Raw genomic sequence first — 23,725 nt, forward strand, 5'->3', positions numbered from 1 at the left:
GTCAAAATCGACGCACATAAATATTTGATTTTTCATAACGTTATTGTTTTAAGATGTGTTTCTTGTATCAGCAGTAAAAAAAATATAAAGGTTATATGTATCAAGAGTTTTACTAATTGTATCCATCGAAAATGTAATAGACTTTCAAAATTTCGAAATTGTATTCATTGTAGTCTCCTAAGGGTTCCAAAACAATATAAATGTAACCAAATCAATTATATATATTAGTTTTTTTGGTGATATTGTATTTATATTAAAAAATATTTTTGCACTAAATAGATTCCAAACTATTGACCGGAAATGATGTAGTGTTGTTGTTGTTCCAGGAAGAGCATACGGGGAAGCACTGAACTGCGTCAACAGTCATTTTTTATGATCCATAACGATTTTGGTCGTTATACAGCATGACAACCGGGTATGTCTAACGTTTGTTGAATAACGCTTCGCTCATCATGCGTTTTTCGTCAAAATTCACCGCGTTTGATTCGTGTTTTTCACCGTTTGAGACTCGGCGTTTGCTAACTGTTGACGTTAGCTAACTCTCCTCTCGTCGCTGTCGACAAGCAATTGGAGTCAAACTCCGGATAATGTTATGGGGCTTGTCGAGAGACGTTTTGTTCTCCGTCATTTTACGATCGAGGCACAAACCTTTTTTTTTGGGTAAATATGCGGCTAACAAAAACCAGCTAATCGCTGAGTTGTCTCTTTAATCGCTCTAGGCCACGCCTGCCAGTATTAGCGATCGGTGTTTCTGGAATGTTGAGTTTCGACATTTATTAATATCTTGCACACAACAAGGTTCAAGCGATGTCAGAGGTGAAAAAAGTGTGTTGTATTTCCTCAATTTTATTACCAATTATTTAAATCTAATTATACCAGTAGTCAATATCAGATTTTCAAATTGGGCACGTGTAATGTTGTTAACTCAATAGTTTGAAGATGATCACTTTGTTTGAACACGTGTTTAGCATCAAGAAATGTTTGTAGTCTTTATTTCAGGGACGTTCATAGGTTTCTATAAACACATTAAAGTGAATTTTAAAAGTTTTTCGCTTGAATGTTGTATGGGACCCTTTTTGTTGTTATCTGGCTGCCTATGTATTCAAATTGTAGTGTTACCTAGTTTCAGAAATTTTTAAATGTGAAAATATACAACAATAATAGGTGTTTTAAAGAACTAAATGAATTTTGTGCTCATGTGTTTTATCTGTGCCTTTAATGGGCGGGGCCGTCTGAGTGACGTCAGAAGCTGAGCAGCCCATTTCAAATGTTCTCCCTTTATAATTGTGTGGTTGACTAAAGATGTATTTACAGATCTGGCTCTCATTATTCACAATCAAGGGCAGTACGATAACTTGATTGCAATTTTTTTCCATGTCACTCAAGCGATGGAATACAAAGTCAAAACATTAGACTTGAATTTTAAGATGTCTTAAAAACAGGCATGATGGCAATTTTATGTGGAATTCTTTTAGGGTTTGTCCTGGATAACCTATTAATTAACTCAGTTCATGAATTATAATTATTAGTTGCTTATTGCTTTTTATGTTTAATCTCTTCCAGCCATTGTTGACTGATTGATGGTGCTTGGTGCGGACGGGCCTTCACTAAACAACAACATGGACACATCAAACTTTGCCCACGTCATCTTCCAGAATGTAGGCAAGAGCTACCTGCCTCATGCTGCACTGGAATGTCACTATACCCTCACACAGTTCATCAAGCCGCACCCAAAGGACTGGGTTGGCATTTTCAAGGTGACTAACCGGGTTTGATATTTAAAAACAACCTTGTACAAAGAAATATCCTTGTTTAGTGAATACATAGTTGCCAAATATTTTTTGATTAAGCTAAGAAGGCTAAGTGAAGAAACTCCTCCTCAGCAAGTTGGAATGGTTTTAAAATTCTGACCGTCTTGTGTTGACGGATGAATGACTGCTACCAAGGTTCTTGCGTTAGCATGTTTGCAGACAACCTTGATGCAGTGTTAGATTAGATCTCAGTGCTTCCTCCCGAGCAAGAACATTAAAAAAAAAAAGTCTTCTGCACTGCTGGTCTGTCAGTGTTTGTCCAAATAGTACAAGTTTAAAACAAGTTTATTTATATGATGCACTTTGGATCGTTCAATTTTGAACTGTAATTATTAGTTCAACTTTAAAGCTGTTCCATGAAAATAGTTCACTTCAAAATTTTAAACCAAAATGTTTGTGGGTTTTCTTAAATCTAAAAAAATGTGGTGCGGTAAAATTGAAACTTGACAAAATTATAAATGGCAAATTACAGAAACAAGCTAGTAAACCACACAAAGGCATTTTTTGTGTTGATTTACATCGCTGCGATTAACATCTTTGTATTGCAGTCTTTTCTCTGTAAGGTAATCTCAAAGTATAAATCACATTTCAAAAACTTCTATTCATTCCCTCGGGGCAGCACACGCCAAACTTTCTAAAGATTGCCGACTTTGAGACATTTTTTCGGTGCTTTCGTCAGATCTGCAATCGCAGCCATGCAGCATGACTGGAGCCGCTTCGGGGCGTACAGAGGTGCGGGTTTGGGGCGGCTTGTCAGGAGAAAGCAAACACTGCTTTGTAATTAACGCGTCTCAGCCGCCATGTGATTCATGAACACTTCCTGCACTTGGACAGCAGATGGGCGTCCTGCAGCAACCTGTTGGGCTTTTACTGTACATCTGTCCATCTCTTTGGAACACTTCACATTCTATAGTGTAGTGGTCCGCAAGTAACTAAATAACCAAAATATTAGAAAAGTGGTGTTAAGTGGAATCCGAATGTCGTGGACTGTGTGTGTGTCTCTTTCCATACACAATTGTAGGCACGTCTGAGGCAAGTGAAAGAGTTGCTCTCAAGAGTTTTCAGCCAGTGCTACTAATGAGCGCACCAATGGGGGGGCTGGCCTCCAGTAATGACATAAACTCACTATGTGCATGTTTTAATTGCTTCCTGTTTTTTACTGCTGGAGGCTGGAAGTGCAGCGGTTAACAACTGGGGGTTTCGTTGCAAACGAAGGAGAAGAAGGGGGGGGGTATCTCTGGTTGGGATGAACACTCGCGGTGTTGTAGGCTTTTATAAATATCTTAACATATTCTGTCTTTGCTGGTGATGAACATGATGCAGCCCTTTTTTTATTTAGTTTCTAGCCGCTTTTGTGAGAAGGTGCACATTAAAAAGTCAGACCCCTCCATTAACTCTGATTTTGTTTGACAGTTTTATGGCAGAGGATCAAATAAGATATGTATTTTCTGTACTTTGACACTCCCTCCCCCGTCATCAGTCGTTGGTTTACAACACACAAAACGGAATTTCGTAGTTTTATTGGAATTGTTGTTTGTTCCCAAGTCACTTTTGTATAAAAGCGTGTCGGCGGTATTGACGTTAGCATTGTTATTATATTACACTGTTTTGAAGAGAATCCTTGAAATGTCTCGCAGGTCGGCTGGAGCACAGCGAGGGACTATTACACATTCTTGTGGTCCCCCCTCCCTGAGAACCATGTGGACGGAACCTCAGTCAACAGAACGGTGGTCTTTCAGGGTAAGATCATCCATGGAATATATTTGAAAGTGAAGTTTTGACTCAACCTGCTTCTGGCATTTGTTTTTTTATTCAACAATGATTTTTCGCCTTTCTTGTGTTTTCTGTCCAGGATACTATGTGCCCAACGACGACGGCGAATTCTACCAGTTCTGTTACGTGACCTACAAAGGGGAGATTCGTGGAGCCAGCACGCCGTTCCTGTTTCGTGCCAGTAGCCCCTCTGAGGAGGAGCTGCTGACCGTGGAGGATGACTGCAACTCTGACATCTTGGTGGTCACCACCAAGGCGGGTTTTCTTGAGGTAAAGTCTGCAAAGCGCACAAATACTGCTGTGTAATTTTTCTGTCATAAGAACATCAACCTCGACAAGCTTTTCAAAATCCCCGTGTAAAATGAGACTTGGGTTTACTTTAAAGAAATTAGGACTGAAAAGCAGTTAAACAAGATCATTTTCTCTGCGCAGAAAAAGGTGGAGGAAGTCCAGCGAGTGAAAGATGAGCTGGTGAAAAAGGTGGCTCTGCTGCAGCAGGACATGGGGCAGCTGGAATTGGACAAGGAGAGCCTGCAGAAGGCTTGCGGACGGGAGGAGGAGAACTGCGCCCTGCTGAAAAGACAAAATCAAGTAAATTGGTGTTAGCAGGGACAAATTACTTTTGCAAGTACAGGTAGCAAAGTACAGGTAGCGAGCACACTTTGTGATGTTTTGATTTTTTGTTTATTGGGCCCCAAACAGTCTCTTAGCGCCCCCTAGTGAAAGACATGCAGACCTATCCACATGTATGCCACTGATGGCATAAATCAAGTTTTGACAGATAATGTACATGGGTGTATTATCAACTCGTAATCCAACATTTTTACAACTCGACCGTTAAGTCTTGAAAGTAACGCTAGTTTGAATTCATTTGGCTGTCTTCTGCCATAAATCTGCTCCTTTGAAAACGACTTTCACAAGAGAGCAGCGGCTTATTTTGTGGCTGTTAATTTTATGGCTATAGTTTTATGTTTTTTAAATGTGGTGTAAATATGATTGTATGACGATGATCTTAAATAGTAAAACAAATTGTTTGCTGTTTATTGTTATAAGTTGAATGAGGATGTTTATCTGGACATGCAAGTTACCAACTTTGACTTTTGTTTTTTGTGCGAATTACTGACTTTGAATTTTAAGACTTGTTATTGAACACGCTACACAAAAGGTTGAATGTTTGGAAGAAAGGAAATGAAAATCATCAGATATTTTGATGTATAGAGACATATAAAAAAATTAATTGCATTATCGAGTCACTGCATTGATCGCTATCGTATTTCCTGCTTTCCAGGAACTGCAGAGTTCTTCCACGGTCTTACAAGAAGAGAAAGAGGAAATGAAGAGGCGGCTGGAAGAGGCCACGTCCAGGGTCTTGCAGCTGGAGGAAGATCTTATTGGAGTCACCCAGCGAGGCCTACAAAAGGAAACCGAGCTGGACTTGTAAATAAATGAAGTTCTACATGTTAAGCGTCAAAACGTTATCCGACTCCGATATGCTAACTGTTGTTTTGTAGCCTGAAGGACAGAATGAAGAAACTCACAACAGAGAAGGAAACCCTCGAGTCCCAACTCAACAACGAGAAAGATGAGAAGGAGCTCTACAAGGTAAATGCGCCTTGTAGTTTTATGGCTTCTCTTCCATTATTTCTGCCAGGGGGAAAAACAAGGTCTCTTTGGGTTAATGCTACTTTCAAGATGAAAAGCAGCATCGGAATGGCAAGCTCCCAGGATGTGGCAACTCGGCGCTCTCCTGTCACATAATCATTTTCTCAATTTGGTTGCCAGCGGTTTACTTGACAACTATGTTCAGTGACAGCTTTATGTCACGTAAAAGTTACAATTGTTCTTATAATATTAGATTGCCTCAAAAGGGAGGCCTGTTTTGAACTTTTTTTTTAATTACTGTGATTATTTTGCTCACTTTATTTTTCCCATTCCAAACATCATCCAAAGCGAGCTTGCCATATTGAGCCGTCTGCTTCTTTGTTGTGGTGGGCACTGCAAAGGAAATGGGATTGCCACAAACCACACAGTCACGACGGAAATGGTCCAAAAAAAAATCCCACATCTTATTTAGCTTGCACGATAACTGTGTGGCAGCTGGGCACTACCCAATCTTTTTTTTTTTTTTTCTCTCCGTTTCTCACGGTGAATTAGATAAGGATTGTAATCTACACCAAATATTTGTCCAAATGAAAATGCTCTTTTTACGTTTGCATCAGATCCACCTGAAAAACCGAGAGCTGGAGAATACCAAACTGAGCGCCGAGCTGCAGATGATGAAATCGGTGGACGTTAACAAAGACAACACCATTGCTCAGTTGAAAGAGGAGGTTGGACGCTTGCAGATGTGCCTTACTGACAAAGAGAAACAGTACAAAGAGGTCTTGGCCCAAATATCCCCCTTGGTAGGCGCCGTTAATCCATCGGTCATATTCAGTGTCGTGAAATTCACACCCCTCGTCTCCTAAAGCCGTTTTATACGCGACAGGGAGATTTAAAGGCTCTGAAGGAGCAGCTGCGTCAGAAAGAGGAGCAACTCCAAGCCAACACGCAGCAGTCTACCTTGCTGGCGGCCGAGTTGAGGGACGCGTCGAGCAGCCGCGACAGAACCATGTCCGAACTCTACCACATGAAGTTGGAGGCCGATGCTCTGCGACAGGCCAAAGCCGAGGCGCAGGCTCAGTGTGGTCGCCTGGAGAGCCTGGTGGAGAAGATGAAAGAAGAAGCCAAGCAGGAGAGGGTGAGTCACAAAGTCGACTTGCCAATTTATTAGGCACTTGTTAAATGATCGTTGACAGTGATTAAAACACATATGTCGTGTTCAGCAGGTCAAAGCGGATGACTCCACAGACCCGGCTCTGGTAGGAGAGCTGCAGAGAGAAGTGGAGGACCTGAAGCTGCGTCTGCACATGGCCGCTGAGCACTACAAGGAGAAATACAAGGAATGCACTCGGCTGCAAAAACAAGTGATCAAACTGTCTGAGCAGCAAGGGGTAGGTTCTCACTCTTTCTTTTTTTTTTTTTCCCCCGAGTGTTTATTTTTGGTAATAGAAATGAGATTTTTTTTTTTCTCGTGTGTAGGAGGTGAAGAGAAACTCAACACAAGATCTAACAACCGTACCTGCATCAGTGAGTCCAGACACGTCTCTTCCAGGTAAGCATGTAAACAAGTATTTGAATATTTTGTCAATTGTTCCTGTTGTTTTTTTTTTTTCTAACTGCTCTCTCTCTTGCTTAACTGTCTGATTAGCCTTCATGGTCCTCCCTGGGAGTCCTGGTTCTGCAGATCCCATGCTTGAGGCCATCAACCAGGAGAAGTTTAAAGGCATCAGCAGAGAGGCGTACGACATGCATTCCAAATACAGGAAATACAAGCAGTTGTTGATGGTAAAAAAAAATGTCAATGCTCCCTGTGCATCAACAACATTGTTTTGAGCTCTCACTGATCTGTCAGGAGGAAAAGGAGCGTAGCGGCATGATGCATGATGAGCTAGCCAAGATGGCTGTGAAAGTGAAGGAGCACCAGAAGATCAGTGAGAAGCTCAAGCTGCAGCTTGCGTCAGAGGAAGACCGTTGCATGGTGGGTGCATCCTCCGAACCGGATCTTCGCTACTGTCGGTTAATTAGCACCGTTTCTATCGACGAATCGAATGAAATCTATTTGTCTCGGAAGAATGCAAAAGAGTACTGATTCCGTTAAATCGAAATAAATGTGAGTGGAAACCTTTCTGAAAATGTAAATATCACAACAGAAAAAAACAGGTGGTAGAAAGTCACTTCCTGGAAGTTTTCGCAACAGTGGCAAATGGGAGCAGACGCTCGAATGCCAACGAAAACATGAACAGACCTCGCGGAAGCGGCCTCGGCCATCCCTACCTAATCTAAGCTCAAAGGAGATCAACATTTGATTACACGCGGTCCCTTGAGCACAATCCTTGTGACGTTGTTTATGAGACAGCCCCCGTCTGCTAGACAACACTTTACGGCTGTTTATGTCCACCGCTGGAGACAAGAGAAGCTTGGCCCGGAAAGGGTCCTCTCCAGTTGCCGTCCTAATGCTTCGCTTGGCTCGGTCGCTCGGAACGGCAGGCGGGTATTTGCCCTCGTGTCTGTGAGGAACTCAAACATGTTGTTTGGCTCCCAGCGGCACAGCACATAAATCAGCCGAATCTTTTTGTAACTCGGTGCGTGAGAGGCGAAGGACAAGCAAAAAAAAAACCCAATGTGCTTATTCCTTCGTTGTTTATCCTTTGTTTACTCCAGAGCCAGGTAGCCGAGAAGGGCCGGGAGCTGAACGAACTCAAGGAGAAACTGGAGGTGCTTTTGGAAACGCTTTCCTTTTCTCTTTTACAGACTCCTTCCAAACAGCGGCCATTTTCCCCCCTCAATCTGCTCTTGAGCGTGAAATGTCTCTTCATTGTAAAAGTGAATGTGTTCTCATTTTCCCTGCCATTAGTTTGGAGCACAGTGAAACCCTTAAATGCCCTGAAATGATGTTGTGTGGCGCTTTAGAAAAACCTGAATGACCCAATTAGAGGTTTGGACTGTAAATTCAATAGGCGTCTGCAACTAACATCAATAACACAAAATGGTCTTGGTACTTTTTTTTTTGGTAAATGCTAGTGAAACCTCATTTGTGTGCGCACCCACCCGAGGAGGAACTTAAAACACGAGTGTCCCCAAAATGTTACGTAATTTGAATTTGAATTTAGCTGTTCTCTCCTAAAATTGGTGGATTAAAATCATTTCCTTGTTTTAATTGCACTCATGAAGTAATTGCTTGATTGAATTACTCTGCCACCTTGTGGTCATGGCAATGAAATCCTTACCGACATTTTTGAGGCCTCAAATCGAGGGTGGAAAGTGTGCTGAGCTATTCTGCTCAAAGCGCATTACACAATGTAGTCTTGTATTATTTTATTTTTGAGTTTATTTTATGAGACTATGGAATAATTGGTACATCTTGCTAATGAATAGAAGTCATATTTATTCCAACCCTGTCTTCTGTCTCTCCAGGAGCTCCAAAAGAGTTCCAAGAAGCCAGAGCAGGGGCCCAGCGGGAAAGGCGGCATGGAGAATATTCAGTCCAGCGTGCCTTTACTCCTGCAGTACCCGGTGCCGTACGGCCAGGATTCCCCCAACCCTCTGTTGGTCTCTCAGAGTCCCAGCAAGCTGCAATTTGGGAACCCATATTCATCAATCTCTGACTCAAAAGGTCGGTTTGTGCCGTCTTCAGAAAGGACAACCTCGATTTGGGAATCCTAAATCCCTCTTCACTCACTGGCATCCGCAGATGACGACGATGACGAGCTGTCAGATGAGCAGCTGCTTTGCCTCCCCCCCGTGGGTCCGCCCTCCTGGGACAGCAACGTGGTGTGCATCCAACCCACCCGCCACCAGGCCCGACCCGACGGCCGCGAGGAGCCCGAGGGCGTGCCAAGCAGCAACACCAACAACAATGACGTAAATTCTTTGGGCAAATTTTGCTAGACTTAGCTTTTTCTTTGACAACAAGGTGACCAGTGCATTTGACCTCTCAGGTTAATATCAACAACAGGCCCGCCGCTACAGAAGCCCCCAACCCGTTTGTGAACGACGGACAAAGTCCTTTTTGCTTTGATCCCAGGTAACACACCTTCTCATAAACCCCGAGTCAGTTTTCCACGGGCGGCCTTTCCAAGCGCCGCACATTGCAACATGTGCAACGTGTTTGTTCTGCCACACCGACTTTCCACGCTCCCCACCGCCTTGCGTGCGGCGCCAGCAGCCCACCCACGTCGCATCAAACACGCGCTTTACAACCTTCTTTCCCGGCTTTGTCCGGACGAACCAGCGATGGGGGAAAAGTACTCTCAATCAGTACTTGAGTTTTAAGTATCTGATCTGAAGTACAGGGTGTGATTACTTTTGCAACCTCTTCCGCTGACAACTTTCTCTCCTCTGTGTGCATAGCATGGACATGAAGCGATGCCCGCTGTGTGAGGTCATCTTCCCGCCCAACTACGACCAGTCCAAGTTCGAGGAGCACGTAGAGAGCCACTGGAAGATCTGCCCCATGTGCAGCGAGCAGTTCCCGCTGGACTGCGACCAGAAGGTTTTTGAGAATCACGTGCTCACTCACTTCGACGGGCACATGCTCTTGGATTAGTCGCCGACACTCACGTTTGGTGCATGACGACGGTGGCGTGCCGCTTTCTTTCGTAGACAGGCGCTTGTCAGTAAAAAAGAATACGGATTTTAGCGTCCTTATGGCTTTTTTTGGGGTGACGATTTTAATTCACATTTCTAATTTACAGTTAATCCTGAAAACCAAATGTTTAACCTTACACTGTTGAAGCTAAGATGGAGGAGGGGTACCAATAGCTGGGGGCTTTGCAACCACACGTAATCATAAAATCATGTGTAATATCTGAAATATATATATATATATGAATATATATATATATATATATATATATATATATATATATTCATATTCCATGACTGTGCACAGACATTATACAGAATTTTGTCAGATTTATTTTATTTAGAATAAGTACATCTATATTGTGACAGCCTTGATACTGTGTGTGTAACACTCTGGGTTTTCTTTTCTATCCGCTTTGAATATTTAGTTGAGTCATTGCATGTGGGTGAGTTTCTGTTTTACGGCGATTATTTTTCCTCCATATACTTGTTTTCTCTGTCAATGGAACGAATAAAGATCATATGAAAAGTCAGAACAATTTTTATTCCAAATACGAAGCATCTTTTTCGAGGAAATACGGTACATTGATAATCGATTTTTTTTGCGTATTTACCTCGTAACACAGATACGTATGAAAATATAATTTAATGCACTTTACTTTTAATACATTCACTGTACACTGTTGAGATTTCTGGCAGTGACACAATTTGCCAATGGACTGCAGTTCCATGCCTAAACAGGTTTATACAGTGGAAACTTACATTTAATCTCATACTACGCTGGAGCAATATGAAAATGAGTATAAAAACAAGTCAAGGCCCCCTTTAAAGCAGGGGTGGGGAACCGAGGTATCATTGACCGTGTACAACCTCCGTAAAAGCCACCCTGGTGATTTCACCAATTTTTTTTTTTTATCCTGAAAATGTAGTTTGGCCCATGAAGGACTGTATACGACCAGATAAGAGCTTTCCCACCCCAGCTGTCTAACATGGCTTCACTGTTGTTACGGAATGGTTCACAATTCAAGGCAAGGACGAATGTCACAAGACGGAAAACACTTTTTGCAAATGGCTGCCACATATACTGTATATATATTTACAAGGAACGTGAAATTGGCAAAAATGCTCATTTGTTGGCAACTTGTTTCAGAAAAATCAAAGTGCTTTAAAAACTGCATAGGGAAAAGTGAAGCTAAATGATAGCTTTGAGAGCTTTAACACTGATCAAAAACACGTGTTGCTGAAATGCTTGCGAATATCACCTGAGTTCACCCTTGGGTGTCGTGTTGGCGATGTAAAAAAAATGTGAAAATGTTTAAAAAATATATATTTAAAAAAAAACATGTCCAGAGAATAAATGCAGAAAATTGTGTACAAATCAAGTCCAACCATTTACGCAATGCACCCAAGGACAATCTAGTTAAGTATTGATGAATGCCTTGTAAAACCTGAGCAGTTTTCGAAAGGCAGCCCTTGATAGTGCAGGTGTACCTAATATTGTGGCCGGTGTGTTTTTCGGAGTCCCAGTTTGGCACGAAGTTTAAAAACAAGACCCAATTTGTGTTGTTAAAAGCATTACTAACAAGCACCGTAGAGGTCCAATGTGCAAATTACAGAACGGTGACCTACTTTTAAGCTTGAGCATTCATAATAAAATATTTTAAAGCATGCAAAATATATAAAAAAAAAAAAATAGTGTTTTGAGCCGAAGAAAAGATGAGATTGAAGAAATCTGCGGGTGCCGATGGATTCCGTCCACTTGGGGCGCTACTGCTGCATCTTACGATGGAGGATGTCGACGGACACGGGCGGGTGGAAGTTGATGGTGTGGTGCCGGAGACCCTGAGATGTTTTGTAGCTCTTGCCGCAGCGGCACTTGAAGGGCTTGCGCACTCGGATCTGCGTTCGATGGCCGTTCTTGGCGTGATACTTGATCCCGTTGACGTTCTGTGAGGAGGAAAAGTTTGTCACATTTAAAAATATTCTCGTATAATTAGGACTAGTTGATTTATTCATGTAAAGTTTCAAATATATTCTTGAAAATTCTCCGAGAACTTTTGGGGACCTCCATCTAACCTTGTATCTCTTTTTACAGCCCGGGATGGGGCAGGCGAAGGGTTTCTCATCTCCGCCGTTCATGCACATTGAGCTGAGGATGGATTGGGAGCTGATGGCGCTCTCGGTGGTCCACGACTCGTCGCTGTCGGATTCCTCGAAGTCCACATCCTCATCGTCGCACTCGCTGCCTGTGTGTGCGTGAGAGGACGACGAGATTACGGTGAGTGAATCCGGCGTTAATTAAATCTGTGGAGGACGGTTACCCGTTGGCGTGCTGCTGCGAAAAGACGAGGACGGGGTGATGGGCGGGGTGACGGGAGGGGTGAGGTTGCCGCTGGGGTGGCGAGGCGGGACGGCGACGCTGTTCCGACACAGGCCTCCCGTTAGAGACAGCGACAATTTGGGCTGCATCTTCTTCTTTAGCGCTTCGTGCTCTCGCCTCGCTGCTTCTGTCATGAACCTGCGGGAAAAAAAAAGACATTGTAAAGTCAATTCTAAAATTTGTTAGACATATTTGAAGATACAGAATTTATTATTATTTTTTTTTTACCAGTTTAGGTTTCCTAAATTATTTCAGGGTGTGTGTGGCCAAAACTAAAGTCCGATTGGCCGTTAAACACGAATCAGAATTTTCAGGTTCAAGTCATAATTTTCACGGAGGACTGTTTAGGAGGTGACACACAGTATGTGTGATGTATTATAGTGTTGCAAAATTAATCAGGCTGACCGGTGAACTTGGATACGAGGCAGAAAAAAAAAAGTCCTATAAAAAGACAAACGCAGAGTTTATAGACAGTTGGTTTAAATGCATCATAAAAATGTTCAAGCAAATAAGTGGAATTAACAAAATCACGTGATAACCACATAAACATGCTTTTGCGCAAGCTAGGAGGCGTCGCCAGACGTTTGCGCCACTCGGTCACCATATCAAAGTTGATTCGGTGTTGTAAAAACAAAGCGGCTACCGAGTTCTCATTCAACTCCTCTAAACGGTCTCGCAGATGACGTCTGAAATGGTTGTCGGGTCCTCAAAGGAGCTTTCATAGGGCTCAGCGCTAACACGCAGTGACGTACATCCAGCATCTGTGGAAATACTGAAGTGGTCGGCCCGTCTTTTTAGCTCGTAGCATTCGTTTACCTGTTGATGTAACTGAGGGCGACATAGGTGGGCTGCTGCTGTTCCTGCTTCTCCAGAAGGCGGGGGTCCGTGTCTGATGGAGACAAAAAAAAGTTTGGATAGGTTGGCCTTGAGTAAAATAATACATGGATGAATATTAATTTCAAATTGTATTTTTTGAGGGAGGAAAAATCAATTTAGGGGAAAAAAAAATCTGAAAACATCCAAAAGTCTGACCTAGCACGTATTTCAGGGGAGGCAGTGCCCCCGTGGCCCCCCCTTCTAGCTCCACCAGTGCAAGGAAGAGAAGTTTAATGTGTGTACGAGTAAAGCATATGGAAGATGCTTTAATTACCGTAAATTCCGGACTATAAGCCGCACCTGACTATAAGCCGCAGGGTTCAAAATTTTGTAAAAAAGTTGCGTCTTATAGTCCGGAATTTACGGTATTTTTATTTTGGTAAAAGACAGGGTTCCTAACTTAATCTTCAGTACTGTACTTTGTGGGGGAAAAAACCCTGCTTAGCACACTCAGGCAAACACACCACATTGCTCATTCATGAGCACTCAACACACACTGAGCTAGGAGCCAGACATCCATCTTGTTTAGCGGTGCTAAATGTACAACAATAGCCAATCTCCACACCCCGAGGTGAAGCAGGCCCGACTTCAAACGTTCCTCACGGCGGCGTCCATGTGGGAGAAGAGAGATGGCCCATAAAATGTAGTTAGCTGTGGAGCTCCGCCTCCTTGTCTGCTTGCCTCTGACTGAGCTGTGAAAGACTGCTACCCCCATGTGGCTGCTTTCCATCCATCAGCTCGTTTACTCACGGCAGGCTGTTTGGACCCCGTGACTTTGTGTGTGATGCCAAACGCAGTAAAGACTAATGCATCTGTCAGACGACGGTGTTCATACACATCAGATGACATGAGAAAACTTTTTCGTGAAGGCATTTTTATTAATTTCGATGAATCTGTTCACCATTTTGGATTTTATTTTGTTTATAAATAAAACGAGGAACAATATTAGAATTTGTTTTGCAAAATTTGAAAGAAAAATACTATTTGGCAAAAATACTACGTACCGTATTTTCCGCCCTATAAGGCGCACCTAAAAACCTAAAATTTTCTCAAAAACCAACAGTGCGCCTTATAGTCCGGTGCGCCTTATATATGGACCAAATTCCTAAATTTAAACTGGCCCAAAGCATTGTGTCATGAAATCAATCATAAATGGCCTGCTGAAGACTATGAATCATGAATCAAAAAGACTATGGATCATTATTTTATGATTATAAAGTAATTTGTTCCGTCTGAAGTTGAAATAAAAAAGATAAAATGGAGAATGATTTGATTTGGATTAAAAATCTGACATGATGCATTAATGGTGCGCCTTATAGTCCGGTGCGCCTTATATAAGGATAAAGTTTTAAAATGGGCCATTCATTGAAGGTGCGCCTTATAGGGCGGAAAATACGGTACTTCAATTGATATATAGAATGAGGTCCGTTGAGTAAATTCCAGTGAGTAAATTCAGAATTCCTGATACAGCTCTCGTATAAGATCTCATTATGGTCTGCAGGTGTACCAAAATGAAAGGTCCAGTGTCCATGCCCGCGTTGTTCTCCATATAATTATCCATTCCAAAGACAGAATAATCGCCCAAAGTCACACAACAGTTTTACGACAGCCCGGCAGGTAGAGTTCTGAGGAAAAACTCAACGTCTGCCACCCTCAAGGACACTCCATAACGTAAGCATGTGCTTCATTAGCGTTGGATGCGGTGAGCGGGGCAGCCACACTTCTCCGCCTTCCGTGGAAAGATGCTGACAAACGGCGAATGCCAGAGGCGGCTCACAAAGTCATGTTGTGAGCCTTGCGTGTTGGCATGTGGGAAGCCCAGCAGAAGTTCACTAATGAGCCTCCGTGAGTGCAATGGCAGCTCGCTCAAACGGCAGCGCATCAATCTGTTCCCACACGCTGTAAATCACACACACCTCACGCGGGGGGGACCGACGGAGATGGATGGTCTCCGGGGGGGAAATTCCCTGCAGTCTCTGCTATTCTTTTGGGGCCCACCAGCAGTCAGGCTGGGAGAACGGGGCACCAGGAGGAAGGCGCCTCGAGTAGAGATGGGGACCCCTTTAAATAAACTACACTGGTGGTCCACCTTGGTGGGCAAAAATTAGCAGGTGGAAAAATGTCAGCATATCTCATTAAGTTGAGTGATGCAACTAGCAGGAATGTACTCAGGATACAATAATTAGATAACAGATATTGATCAAGTAAATCCATTTTAATTCCCATATTCATTTTTTCGATGTGAGTAACATGCGCTCATTACAGCAGCGCCCAACAGGAACCCAAATACGCAGGAAGTGACGCCTGCTGCCGGCTAACAACGCCCTCTATGACCCCCCCCCCCCCAACGCCGTCTCACACTCACGCCTCTCATTTCCACCATCGTCTGGCTCTCCCCCTTCACCCTCAAGGCCAGATGCAGCGTGGGGTCGGGCTGAGCCTTACAGTGACATGTTTACGGCGGCTGTGATCAGCGGGGGGGACACGCAGGAGTGCTGGCACAGTCGATTCATTATGATGTGGCCTCAAGAAGGAAATGAAACGGAGTTGCTGAGTCCCATGTGGAAGCTGTCGTGCGGCTTACTCAACACAGAAGCAATCTGTCAGAATTTTTTTTTTTTAGTATGAGGGTTAAGACAGACACACGTCTGTCATTGTTAGCCCTATTTAAATTATTTAAAATTATTTTATTATTTATGCACAGCTCTATTCAAATTTCTTTTTCAAAATAAAGTTGAGTGGATAAAAAAAGTTAAAAAAAAATTTTTTTAATTGTAATACACATTATGCTTTGAGTATGGGCTTCAGTGCTGCTGTTTTGGTTAGCAACATCTTTTATTTTATTATTTTTTTTTAAATAATCCAAACACAAATTTGTACTGCGCTTTGCTGCATTAGTCACCGTTATTAATAACTGATATTAATATGAGCTATGTTTTGACAGGCACTGGGGAGGACAGCCTCTCGTCTGACAGTCACCACTAAGGAACATGAGCAGTGGTGTCAGGGGACGAGGAAATCTAATTAGGCCAACCAGGTGCACAGATCAGGGAACTAGTTAGTGTTTTTTCGAATTTATTACTTCCGCACAGATTTGAGGTGTGAGGAGGGGGAGGGGGGGGCAAGCGAACAAAATCTTTCTAAATGAGCCTCCAGTGAGGATTGGCAACAAGCAGACTGATTGTTAAGCTCGCTTTGGACACTGCGGGCCATCATGACGCCAGGCCCCGGCCGTGCACACACATACAACACACACACACACACACAGGTCTTATAACACTCACTGTGTGCTTGGTGTCAACTATGGGCTGGTTTCTTAGCAACAAAGCAAACATTTCAGTGTGGTTTTCCCTGCGACACATAAGCACCAGACCACTATGGACATCTTTCAAGCTTAATTTAGGCTCCATGGAAAAATCTTTGCTGTTCTTCTGGTCCTTGTTAGTGTCTACTGGGTTAACATGTTCACAAAGTCGGAATCCATTCGTGACATATGTGCCCTTTTTTTTTTTGCAGATGTTAGTTTTCCACTCTCGCCATATTGTAACTGTACAATTGATTTAATCATGTGAGGAGTCATGAAATATAATTTTAAATTTGCAAGGAGAAAAAAAAAATCTGTAGAAGGAAGAATGCTTAAATATTTCAAAATAATGTTAGATACCAGGTACCTTATGCCAAGGTATAGGTCAGATAACAGTATATGTCGCCCTCTTGTGGCCGTTTTAGGATGGGACACTAAAGGCAAATGTCTGACGTGGCCAATTTGAAGGAAACGGCTATGTAGATCTGTTGTTTTACTTTGAGACTTTTCCTGAGATTTAAACACAACTATAAAATAACAATTGAATTGAACTTTATGGTGGTGACATTTCCTTTCCAGTGAGTTCACAATAGTCTTTTTGTAGACTCCCACGCTGACATATTGGAATAGCTAGCAATGCGAGCACCTACAAGGCTTGAACACAATGTGGTCCTTTTTTTTTTTTTTTGCACCAAGCACAGCTGGATAGCGCCATCTATTGTTTGCCAGCCTCACCAGGCAGCCTGTTGCTCTGGAAGGGGGGAATGTTGTTGCTTATTTTCCAGGCGCCTAATTATAAAGGAGAACGTGCTTCATGCAGCAGGCCACCAGATGAAGAGGAAGAGCGGCCAAATCAGGCACTCTGTCTATAATTATGCTTCACAGGAACTTGGCACAGTTTGTAAGATTTCGCACTTCTTCGAGAGTGTGGGGTGTGATTATGGGGAGCACAAAGTTTTTCCATACAGAGTACACTAATTGCCTCATTATTTCCAAAGAAGTCATTTTGGGGGATAGGCAACTAACACCTTCGACACACAATAAGCAGGGAGAGGATATTAAAGCCATTCAAGCAACAAAACAAGAACAACAGAGGCAGCTGGCAGCTTCAATAATGAGACTGAAATATTAGATTGAAGGAACAGATGCAGGAAGCGAGCATGTTAAAAAGTGAGCATGGGAATTTAATCTTTACTGAGGTCCTAGGACTTGATATTTTTATCAGACTTGCGTAGGCAGCAACAAGTTTGCCAGGTTTGATATTTCCTTGATATTGAAAAACTACACACAGGGCGCAAACATGCAAACTCCTGCCAGGAAGGCCAGAACAAAGATTGGAAGCCAGAACTTCAGAAGTGTATGGCGAGCTATTATATCAACATACTTCAACATAATAGACATTATATAAATAAAATTGAATGGAATTAAACATATTTTAATAGGTTTATTTCATTCTTGATGCATGGGTGGGGAGGCCATTAAAAAAAATCTCTGAATGAGTCATCTTTAAAAAAACAACTCAAATGATCTGTAAAAGCATTTGCGTATCTCACGCAAAAAAAAAAAAACTTGATTGAAATAAAAAAAAAAAGTTTTAACGTTGCTTGACGTTGACGTCATCCGGTAGTTTGACGCGCGCGGGACCTCGCGTCGCAATAAATGTGGCACGAGCGAGAAGATAAACGCCACCAACTTCCTGATGGAGCAGCAATTTAAAAAAAAAAAGTCGTCGACATGTCGCGACAAGTTCTCAGGCGGACAAACTACGTTTATATCGCGGTGTGATGGACCGGAAGTACAGTAATACCAGACGAAGAGCGACTCCCACCACACCTAGCAACAAGGTTGTCAAGGAGCAGGAAGCCACCGGCTAGCGCCTTAGCCTAGCCGCTAATGCTAACCGCGTTACAGGGCCGTCGCGCTCTTACCGATGTGGGTATCCTCGATATGCAAGATGAGCTCGGCCAGGGAGTCGAAGTGGAGTCCGCAGCTGCCAAACCTGCAAGCGTTGGAGAAGAAAGAAGCAGCGGCGATGCCTGTCATGGTCGCTGCTGCATTGGAACCGAGCTCGGCAGCTGGCTGACGGCCGCAGCACAGCGGTGAGAACAGCTGGAGCTGCAGGCACAGGGGCGGGGATCAGCGCGCCGGCCGGGACTTTTCCGAAGCCGCGTCAATTGACGCAGACCGGTCATTTTGCCGGTAAAAAAAGGCTGCCTGGCTTCATAACAAAAGCAGAGACCGGAAATTGTAAGTATTGTAAACATATTTTGACTTCTTTCTCTTTTTATTTAAATACGTACTGTTGCTATTTGCTAGTGTCTTAATTGTGTCTTTGAAAATGAATTCACTCATTAATTCATCATTAAATAATATAAAAAAGTTACATTTATTCAATTTATTATTATACATAGAACTATAACTTATTTTTAATCGTGACCTGGCTTATACTGTAAATGTATTTTTAAAATTAAATACTCGATCAGTCTTTTTAACCCGAGTTAAATGAAAAAGCACTTGGCAGTGCAATACATTATTACTGCCACAAGAGGGCAGTGTTAGTTAAGTTTAATACATGCTGACGGTTCTGAAGTTCTTCCCGTCCCTAAGTGGCCGTCACTGTGATTTTACCGTCATATATTTGTTGATGTTATGATGAGCTAATCATTGTTTTTCATTTTTTTATCAAAGACGTGGATGACCTAATGAAATTATTGCTGTTTGTTAATTATCAGAATTTACTGAATTGTTTATTTAAACAAAGAGGGTTATTATATTATAGCCATATTTTATAGCTGTTGGTATCAAGAAATAATTTGCTTTGTCATATTATGACATGGGCTTCAATTAGTGGTGGTGATCACTCGCAATCAAAATATTGCAGCTCTTAATAAATTGTGTACAGTACATCACAATAATTCTTTGGACACGAGAAGGACAAGAACTGACCTGTAGACTGATTAAAATGTGACTTATATCATCTCACAATCCTATTCTTTACCTTTTCAGTGTGGTCCCACACTCCTTCATTAGACAGAACACAAACAGGAGTCCGATTTAGATGTCACCAGAGCCATGGGCCTATGCTAAGCACACAGACCATTATCTTCCACCCTAAATCCACAGAAGCATCAGACAGGCAGCTTCATTCTCCAGCCACCTGATGTAAGTGTTACAAGCTGGAGTGTTTGAGAGCTGGAATGTCACTGGGGTTATCTATAGGAGCCTCCCAGTCCATACATTTTGTTGAATTAGTTTCAGCGGTCATGCTTGTATAGGCTCAACTGTTAATCTGCCTGTGGACATTTTACAAGCTCCCCCCCCTAGGGACGCAAATATGACACAAACAAGTCTTTGTTACAAGCAACTTTTGAGACATATGTGGACTGTTTTTTTCCTAAAAGCTACTTTTTAATCTTCAATGCTTTTATAGATTCCACACCTTTTGCCATCTATGCAACACTTTTCAATGCCTTCCAAGGTGAACTTCCTCATAAGTGTTGCACAAAGGCATAATAATAAAAGGTTTAGTATAATATAGATCAAATGGGCTTTAGTGTGGGTCACTGACCCAAACTGCATCTGCGCTTTCCAGCCTTAATAGTCCGCTTCTCTGAGAACATAATGTTTGGACTGGTCGGGTAATATATTGGCAATAAAGAGACAAAAGGATGTCATAAACGTTGATTAAGGCTCTGGTTAAAAGACACAGGCGGAGGAGCTCTGAGTTATGAGGGCTTTTCAGACTGCGTTATTGTTTCAGTGACAGTGCTCTTAGCGGAGTGGTCGCAGGCAAGTGGTAAACATCTCTCAACGTGCGAGGAGTCATTAATCCCAGGAGCCGGGCTGTGGCTTCACTAGCGATGTCTGTGGCCCCCTCAGAAATCACAGCCAGTTGGCACCAACGGGTCAAACAGAGCAACCAAATAAATGGCTTGTTCTCAGAAGTCCTTTAAATCTTTTCTTATATGCGGAAAAAGGCGCACATTAAAACAGGGGAGTGGAACAACTGTCGCTGCCAGGTGGTGTGAAGTGAAAGACGTGATGGAAAATATCTGCAGGATTATTATTATTTTGTAGACATGGGTGAGTTTTCTGCTCCTATCGGTATCGGGCTCGCCTTATTTTAAGGTATCGGGTAGTCGTGGAAGGTGCCGATACCAGCCACTGATACTCAAGAAACAAAAACATCCATCTTGACCATCTCGATGACAATTACTCCTGAATGCAATATTTGCATTCAAACTGAAGTTCAGAGCATTAACATTACGTAGGATTAGTAAAATTAATTTTATTGAGTTAAAAAGATGAATTAATTTCCTTCGTAAGTGATGAAGAAATTTTTTAGAATAATATAATTAATGTATATTTTATTTATATTATAATAATTTATAGAATAATACAGAATAATTTATTGATTGATTTATCAATTCATTGCCTAGAATTATAAAATATAAATGATAAAACTCAAGACTAAAACTTTCCCCTCATCATGCGTGGATTCGGTCATGTTTAAAACAAATCTGTTAAGATGTCAAAATTGGTCCGTGTCTCCCTAGTCCTCATTTTCACCTTGGGGAAAACTTAATTTGTCCCATATTTTTTCCATCAACACATAGAATCTACACATGAATAATCGAAGCCACAAGGTGGAGGAATCCAGGAAAGCTGTGATTTGGGGATCGGTACCTAATCAAGAGCACTTCGACAATGATTGAAAGTGGACTGGCTTTTTGCCAGCAACCGTACCAATTTCCATACTTCAGAGTTGAAGTCTTGCAAGATTTGCAAAGGTCTCTACTTGCTCCTACACAATAGCGCTTCAGAATTTACACTGTGCAGGCCTCTTGCTTTTTGTACCCTTGAGAATTGGCTTCAACAGACTGGGAGCAAACGTGGAGCCTTTTTTGGCAGTGGTACAAAGAGTCGGAACCCAATAATTAGCCCTATTGGGTGCATTAGCGTAGATTGTACCTTGAGACACATAAATGCACTCTTATTACAGGCCATAAAAAACTTTTGGATGGGTCGTAGTTTAAAACCATAAAGACTTGAGGACAGCTTAAGGGAGTATGCGACTTATTTGCAATATGAGTCGCTTTTGCTTTAAATTGACAGTGTGTTGTTTTTATTCATTATAAAGGAACGTAATGGATGTTTAGTCCAGGTCCAGTGCCACTATTTGGAGTCTACTTAATTGACCGTGGCCGGAGCTCCAGTTTTGGACCACACCCCACACCCGGCCCCCATGCATGCAGTACACCGCCCCTGGTCCCATCCTCTTGGTGTGTGCACTTGCAAACTCCGCCCATCCTCGCACCGCCTCCAAGCGGACCGCAATGATTTAGAACTTCAGGAATCCCACGTGACGTCACCCCCAGGGTGACGTTATGCTTCTCTAAATAGATCGTATTGTAATCTTTTCTCAGTCCAACGTGGTTTCTTCTGAGTGGCCGCTTCGCGTTTTCTACACTTGTTTGGTAAGTTGGGGGAAGAAAAAAAAAAAAAGACTCGCAGTGGGATGCACGCTGTAGTTTATTTTGACACCATCATTGCTACTTTTGAATGCAACAGCTTGTTTTGTCGTGACACGCTTGTTTAGGATTTCTTTCGTTGATGCACGTTGCTTGTGATTAAGTGTCACGATGCTGGCGCCGTGACATGTCACTTGGGTGTTCACCGTTAAGTTTGAAGTCCACACAATTTATCGTATGCTCGATAGAATATCTCAAGATAGATGATTGCATAGTTTATCATTATATTGGGTCCACCGGGCTGGGATAGTTTTCTCTTCGCTTGTCCCATCTCGGGATAGGCAGCCAGCTCCGAGCCGGTGTGCGGTGCGCGCGCTGCAGCCCACCACAGCAAAGCGACCACATAATCTCTATTCAATGTTCTCCTCTAAAAAAAAAAAAAAAGACTTCCTCGTTGTTGCAATCAATTCATCCACACCATGACGTCATTTTGCAGATAAGTCGATATTTGATGCTGACGAGGCTTACTTGTGCTGACGCGGTTTAAAAAGAAAAAAACACGCAAGTTACACGCTCCAATTATTTGATTGCTCTCCACTGTCATTATGTTTATGTGACACGCTATCAATAACTACTTGTGTCCCAATGCATGCTGCTGTGAATGTTGATAAATGATTATGTAGCCTTGCACCATTAGCCAGTGTGTCGCCTTTAATTATTTATAGTAATCAAACGCCCCATATAAAAGCTTTAAGCTTGATGATTCTATTATTTATTCAGTACGTTTAAGGCTACAGTGTATGGATGACGTTGCATCCTCTTATAAAATCAGATCAAACTTAATGGAGAGGCTTTGAATGACATAACATCATTGCTTTTCATAAGAGTAATGTTCTTTTATTATTTATGGGCAAACTCTACCTGAAATGGGTTTTGTGTTTTTAATCCATCAATGTAAACATAATGTTAGTGGCAGCAGGGGATGGCTATTTTTTAAAAAAAATTTAAAGGTGTAAGATGTTGCTTGAGGGTGTAATTGAATCAGTGACACTTTGGAAACCTGATGGTATTGACTCTTTTTGTTGTATTTAAACAACTGTAGGTTACTGTAATACATTATGTATAATTAGTTATGTCATTTGTAATGTTATTATTGCCTCTTAATTGTAATGCATTGCTCAACTTGGTTTTATTCACCCCCTCAAAAAAACAGGTATGAAATTATTTTTTAATAAATTGACATATGTGCGACAATAATGACCTGAGTTAGCCTCTTAAATTTTTTTTTTTACTTTTCCACACAATTTTATAGCCACAGATTAATTTAGAAAAATTATATTCAAAATAGGGCCTGAAATTAATTCAGATGAAATAAAACACTAATAAAAAATAATTGTATCGTTAAATCACGGGACACTATATGTGCTAATGTAAACTATGTAATGTACATGTAAACAAGATCTGAGGCGTAACTCTGTGTAAGAAGGCGGGACTTAAACACAAACGCAAGTTGCTGCAAATGGAAGAATGCATGCCAAATGTTGTTTTTTCAAATCCCGGGGCCAGATAAGACCATTTCTGATCAACTGTAGCTTTTAGTCAATTTGTTAACTTTGTAAAAGTTTTCACCCGATTCTCTTCAACACTTTACCTCATCCTTGTCTCCACATTTGAAAATGTCACTTATGTAGCTAACTATGCTTATGTGCTTAATGCGGACCTAATTCTTACCATATTCCAAATCAACTTGTTGATTATCCAGCTGCACATGAAACACAACCTGCATTTCCATTTCTTTCGTGATGGTTGCTACATCTGGTCAAGGTGTAACCAGCCTCTCCTAATTTTGGCTTAAATTTATAAAATCAGTCACGGTTCAGTCAACAATTTCCCTCAGTCATTCATAAACAAACATCCCTTAAAA

The 23,725-nt window shown here is 42.0% G+C and overlaps 3 protein-coding genes across 8 annotated transcripts in view; 2 read left to right on the forward strand and 1 right to left on the reverse strand.

Moving 5' to 3' along the window:
• Positions 1 to 263: 263 nt before the first annotated feature.
• Positions 264 to 11,380, forward strand: tax1bp1b (Tax1 (human T-cell leukemia virus type I) binding protein 1b). 5 transcript variants are annotated; one of them, XM_061288711.1, is made up of 18 exons: positions 264 to 415; positions 1,564 to 1,757; positions 3,449 to 3,551; positions 3,664 to 3,854; positions 4,017 to 4,175; positions 4,873 to 5,021; positions 5,096 to 5,186; positions 5,804 to 5,989; positions 6,073 to 6,324; positions 6,410 to 6,577; positions 6,666 to 6,738; positions 6,835 to 6,971; positions 7,039 to 7,164; positions 7,848 to 7,901; positions 8,601 to 8,799; positions 8,878 to 9,047; positions 9,125 to 9,210; positions 9,537 to 11,380. In XM_061288711.1, the coding sequence occupies exons 2-18, from the start codon at positions 1,581 to 1,583 to the stop codon at positions 9,730 to 9,732; spliced, it is 2,517 nt and encodes an 838-aa protein (XP_061144695.1). In that variant the 5' UTR covers positions 264 to 415; positions 1,564 to 1,580; the 3' UTR covers positions 9,733 to 11,380. The 5 variants fall into 5 exon arrangements, with proteins under 5 accessions (XP_061144695.1, XP_061144696.1, XP_061144697.1 ...); XM_061288712.1 differs by having other exon boundaries at positions 6,413 to 6,577; XM_061288713.1 differs by lacking the exon at positions 7,848 to 7,901.
• jazf1b (JAZF zinc finger 1b) lies at positions 9,534 to 18,394 on the reverse strand. The gene is made up of 5 exons (XM_061288896.1): positions 18,259 to 18,394; positions 12,967 to 13,039; positions 12,092 to 12,288; positions 11,847 to 12,016; positions 9,534 to 11,717 (listed from the first exon to the last, which is right to left on the reverse strand). Exons 1-5 carry the CDS (start codon positions 18,371 to 18,373, stop codon positions 11,538 to 11,540), a joined length of 735 nt encoding a protein of 244 aa, XP_061144880.1. The 5' UTR covers positions 18,374 to 18,394; the 3' UTR covers positions 9,534 to 11,537.
• A 31-nt stretch (positions 18,395 to 18,425) lies between these two features.
• Positions 18,426 to 23,725, forward strand: part of creb5b (cAMP responsive element binding protein 5b) — a 36,309-nt gene continuing 31,009 nt past the window's right edge. Inside the window, exons 1-2 of one of the 2 annotated variants that reach the window (XM_061288790.1) lie at positions 18,426 to 18,577; positions 19,337 to 19,492. The gene's annotated coding sequence lies outside the window, so the exon portion shown is untranslated. Of the gene's footprint in view, positions 18,578 to 19,336; positions 19,493 to 21,656; positions 21,808 to 23,725 lie in introns of those variants that run through there. The other variant, XM_061288789.1, reaches the window with a different exon arrangement.

This window comes from Syngnathus typhle, linkage group LG10 (assembly GCF_033458585.1).
Source record: "Syngnathus typhle isolate RoL2023-S1 ecotype Sweden linkage group LG10, RoL_Styp_1.0, whole genome shotgun sequence".
In the NCBI taxonomy this organism is placed as follows: Eukaryota; Metazoa; Chordata; class Actinopteri; order Syngnathiformes; family Syngnathidae; genus Syngnathus; species Syngnathus typhle.

Excerpts from the sequence above, each read along its gene's own strand:
- tax1bp1b (XM_061288711.1), top strand. The coding sequence starts at position 1,581 with ATGGTGCTTGGTGCGGACGGGCCTTCACTAAACAACAACATGGACACA. Across the intron at positions 6,325-6,409 it reads AAGAAGCCAAGCAGGAGAGG|CAGGTCAAAGCGGATGACTC; the intron begins GTGAGTCACAAA and ends TGTCGTGTTCAG. Across the intron at positions 6,739-6,834 it reads TCCAGACACGTCTCTTCCAG|CCTTCATGGTCCTCCCTGGG; the intron begins GTAAGCATGTAA and ends CTGTCTGATTAG.
- jazf1b (XM_061288896.1), bottom strand. The coding sequence starts at position 18,373 with ATGACAGGCATCGCCGCTGCTTCTTTCTTCTCCAACGCTTGCAGGTTT. Across the intron at positions 13,040-18,258 it reads TATCGAGGATACCCACATCG|ACACGGACCCCCGCCTTCTG; the intron begins GTAAGAGCGCGA and ends TGTCTCCATCAG. Across the intron at positions 12,017-12,091 it reads TCGCAGCAGCACGCCAACGG|GCAGCGAGTGCGACGATGAG; the intron begins GTAACCGTCCTC and ends ACGCACACACAG.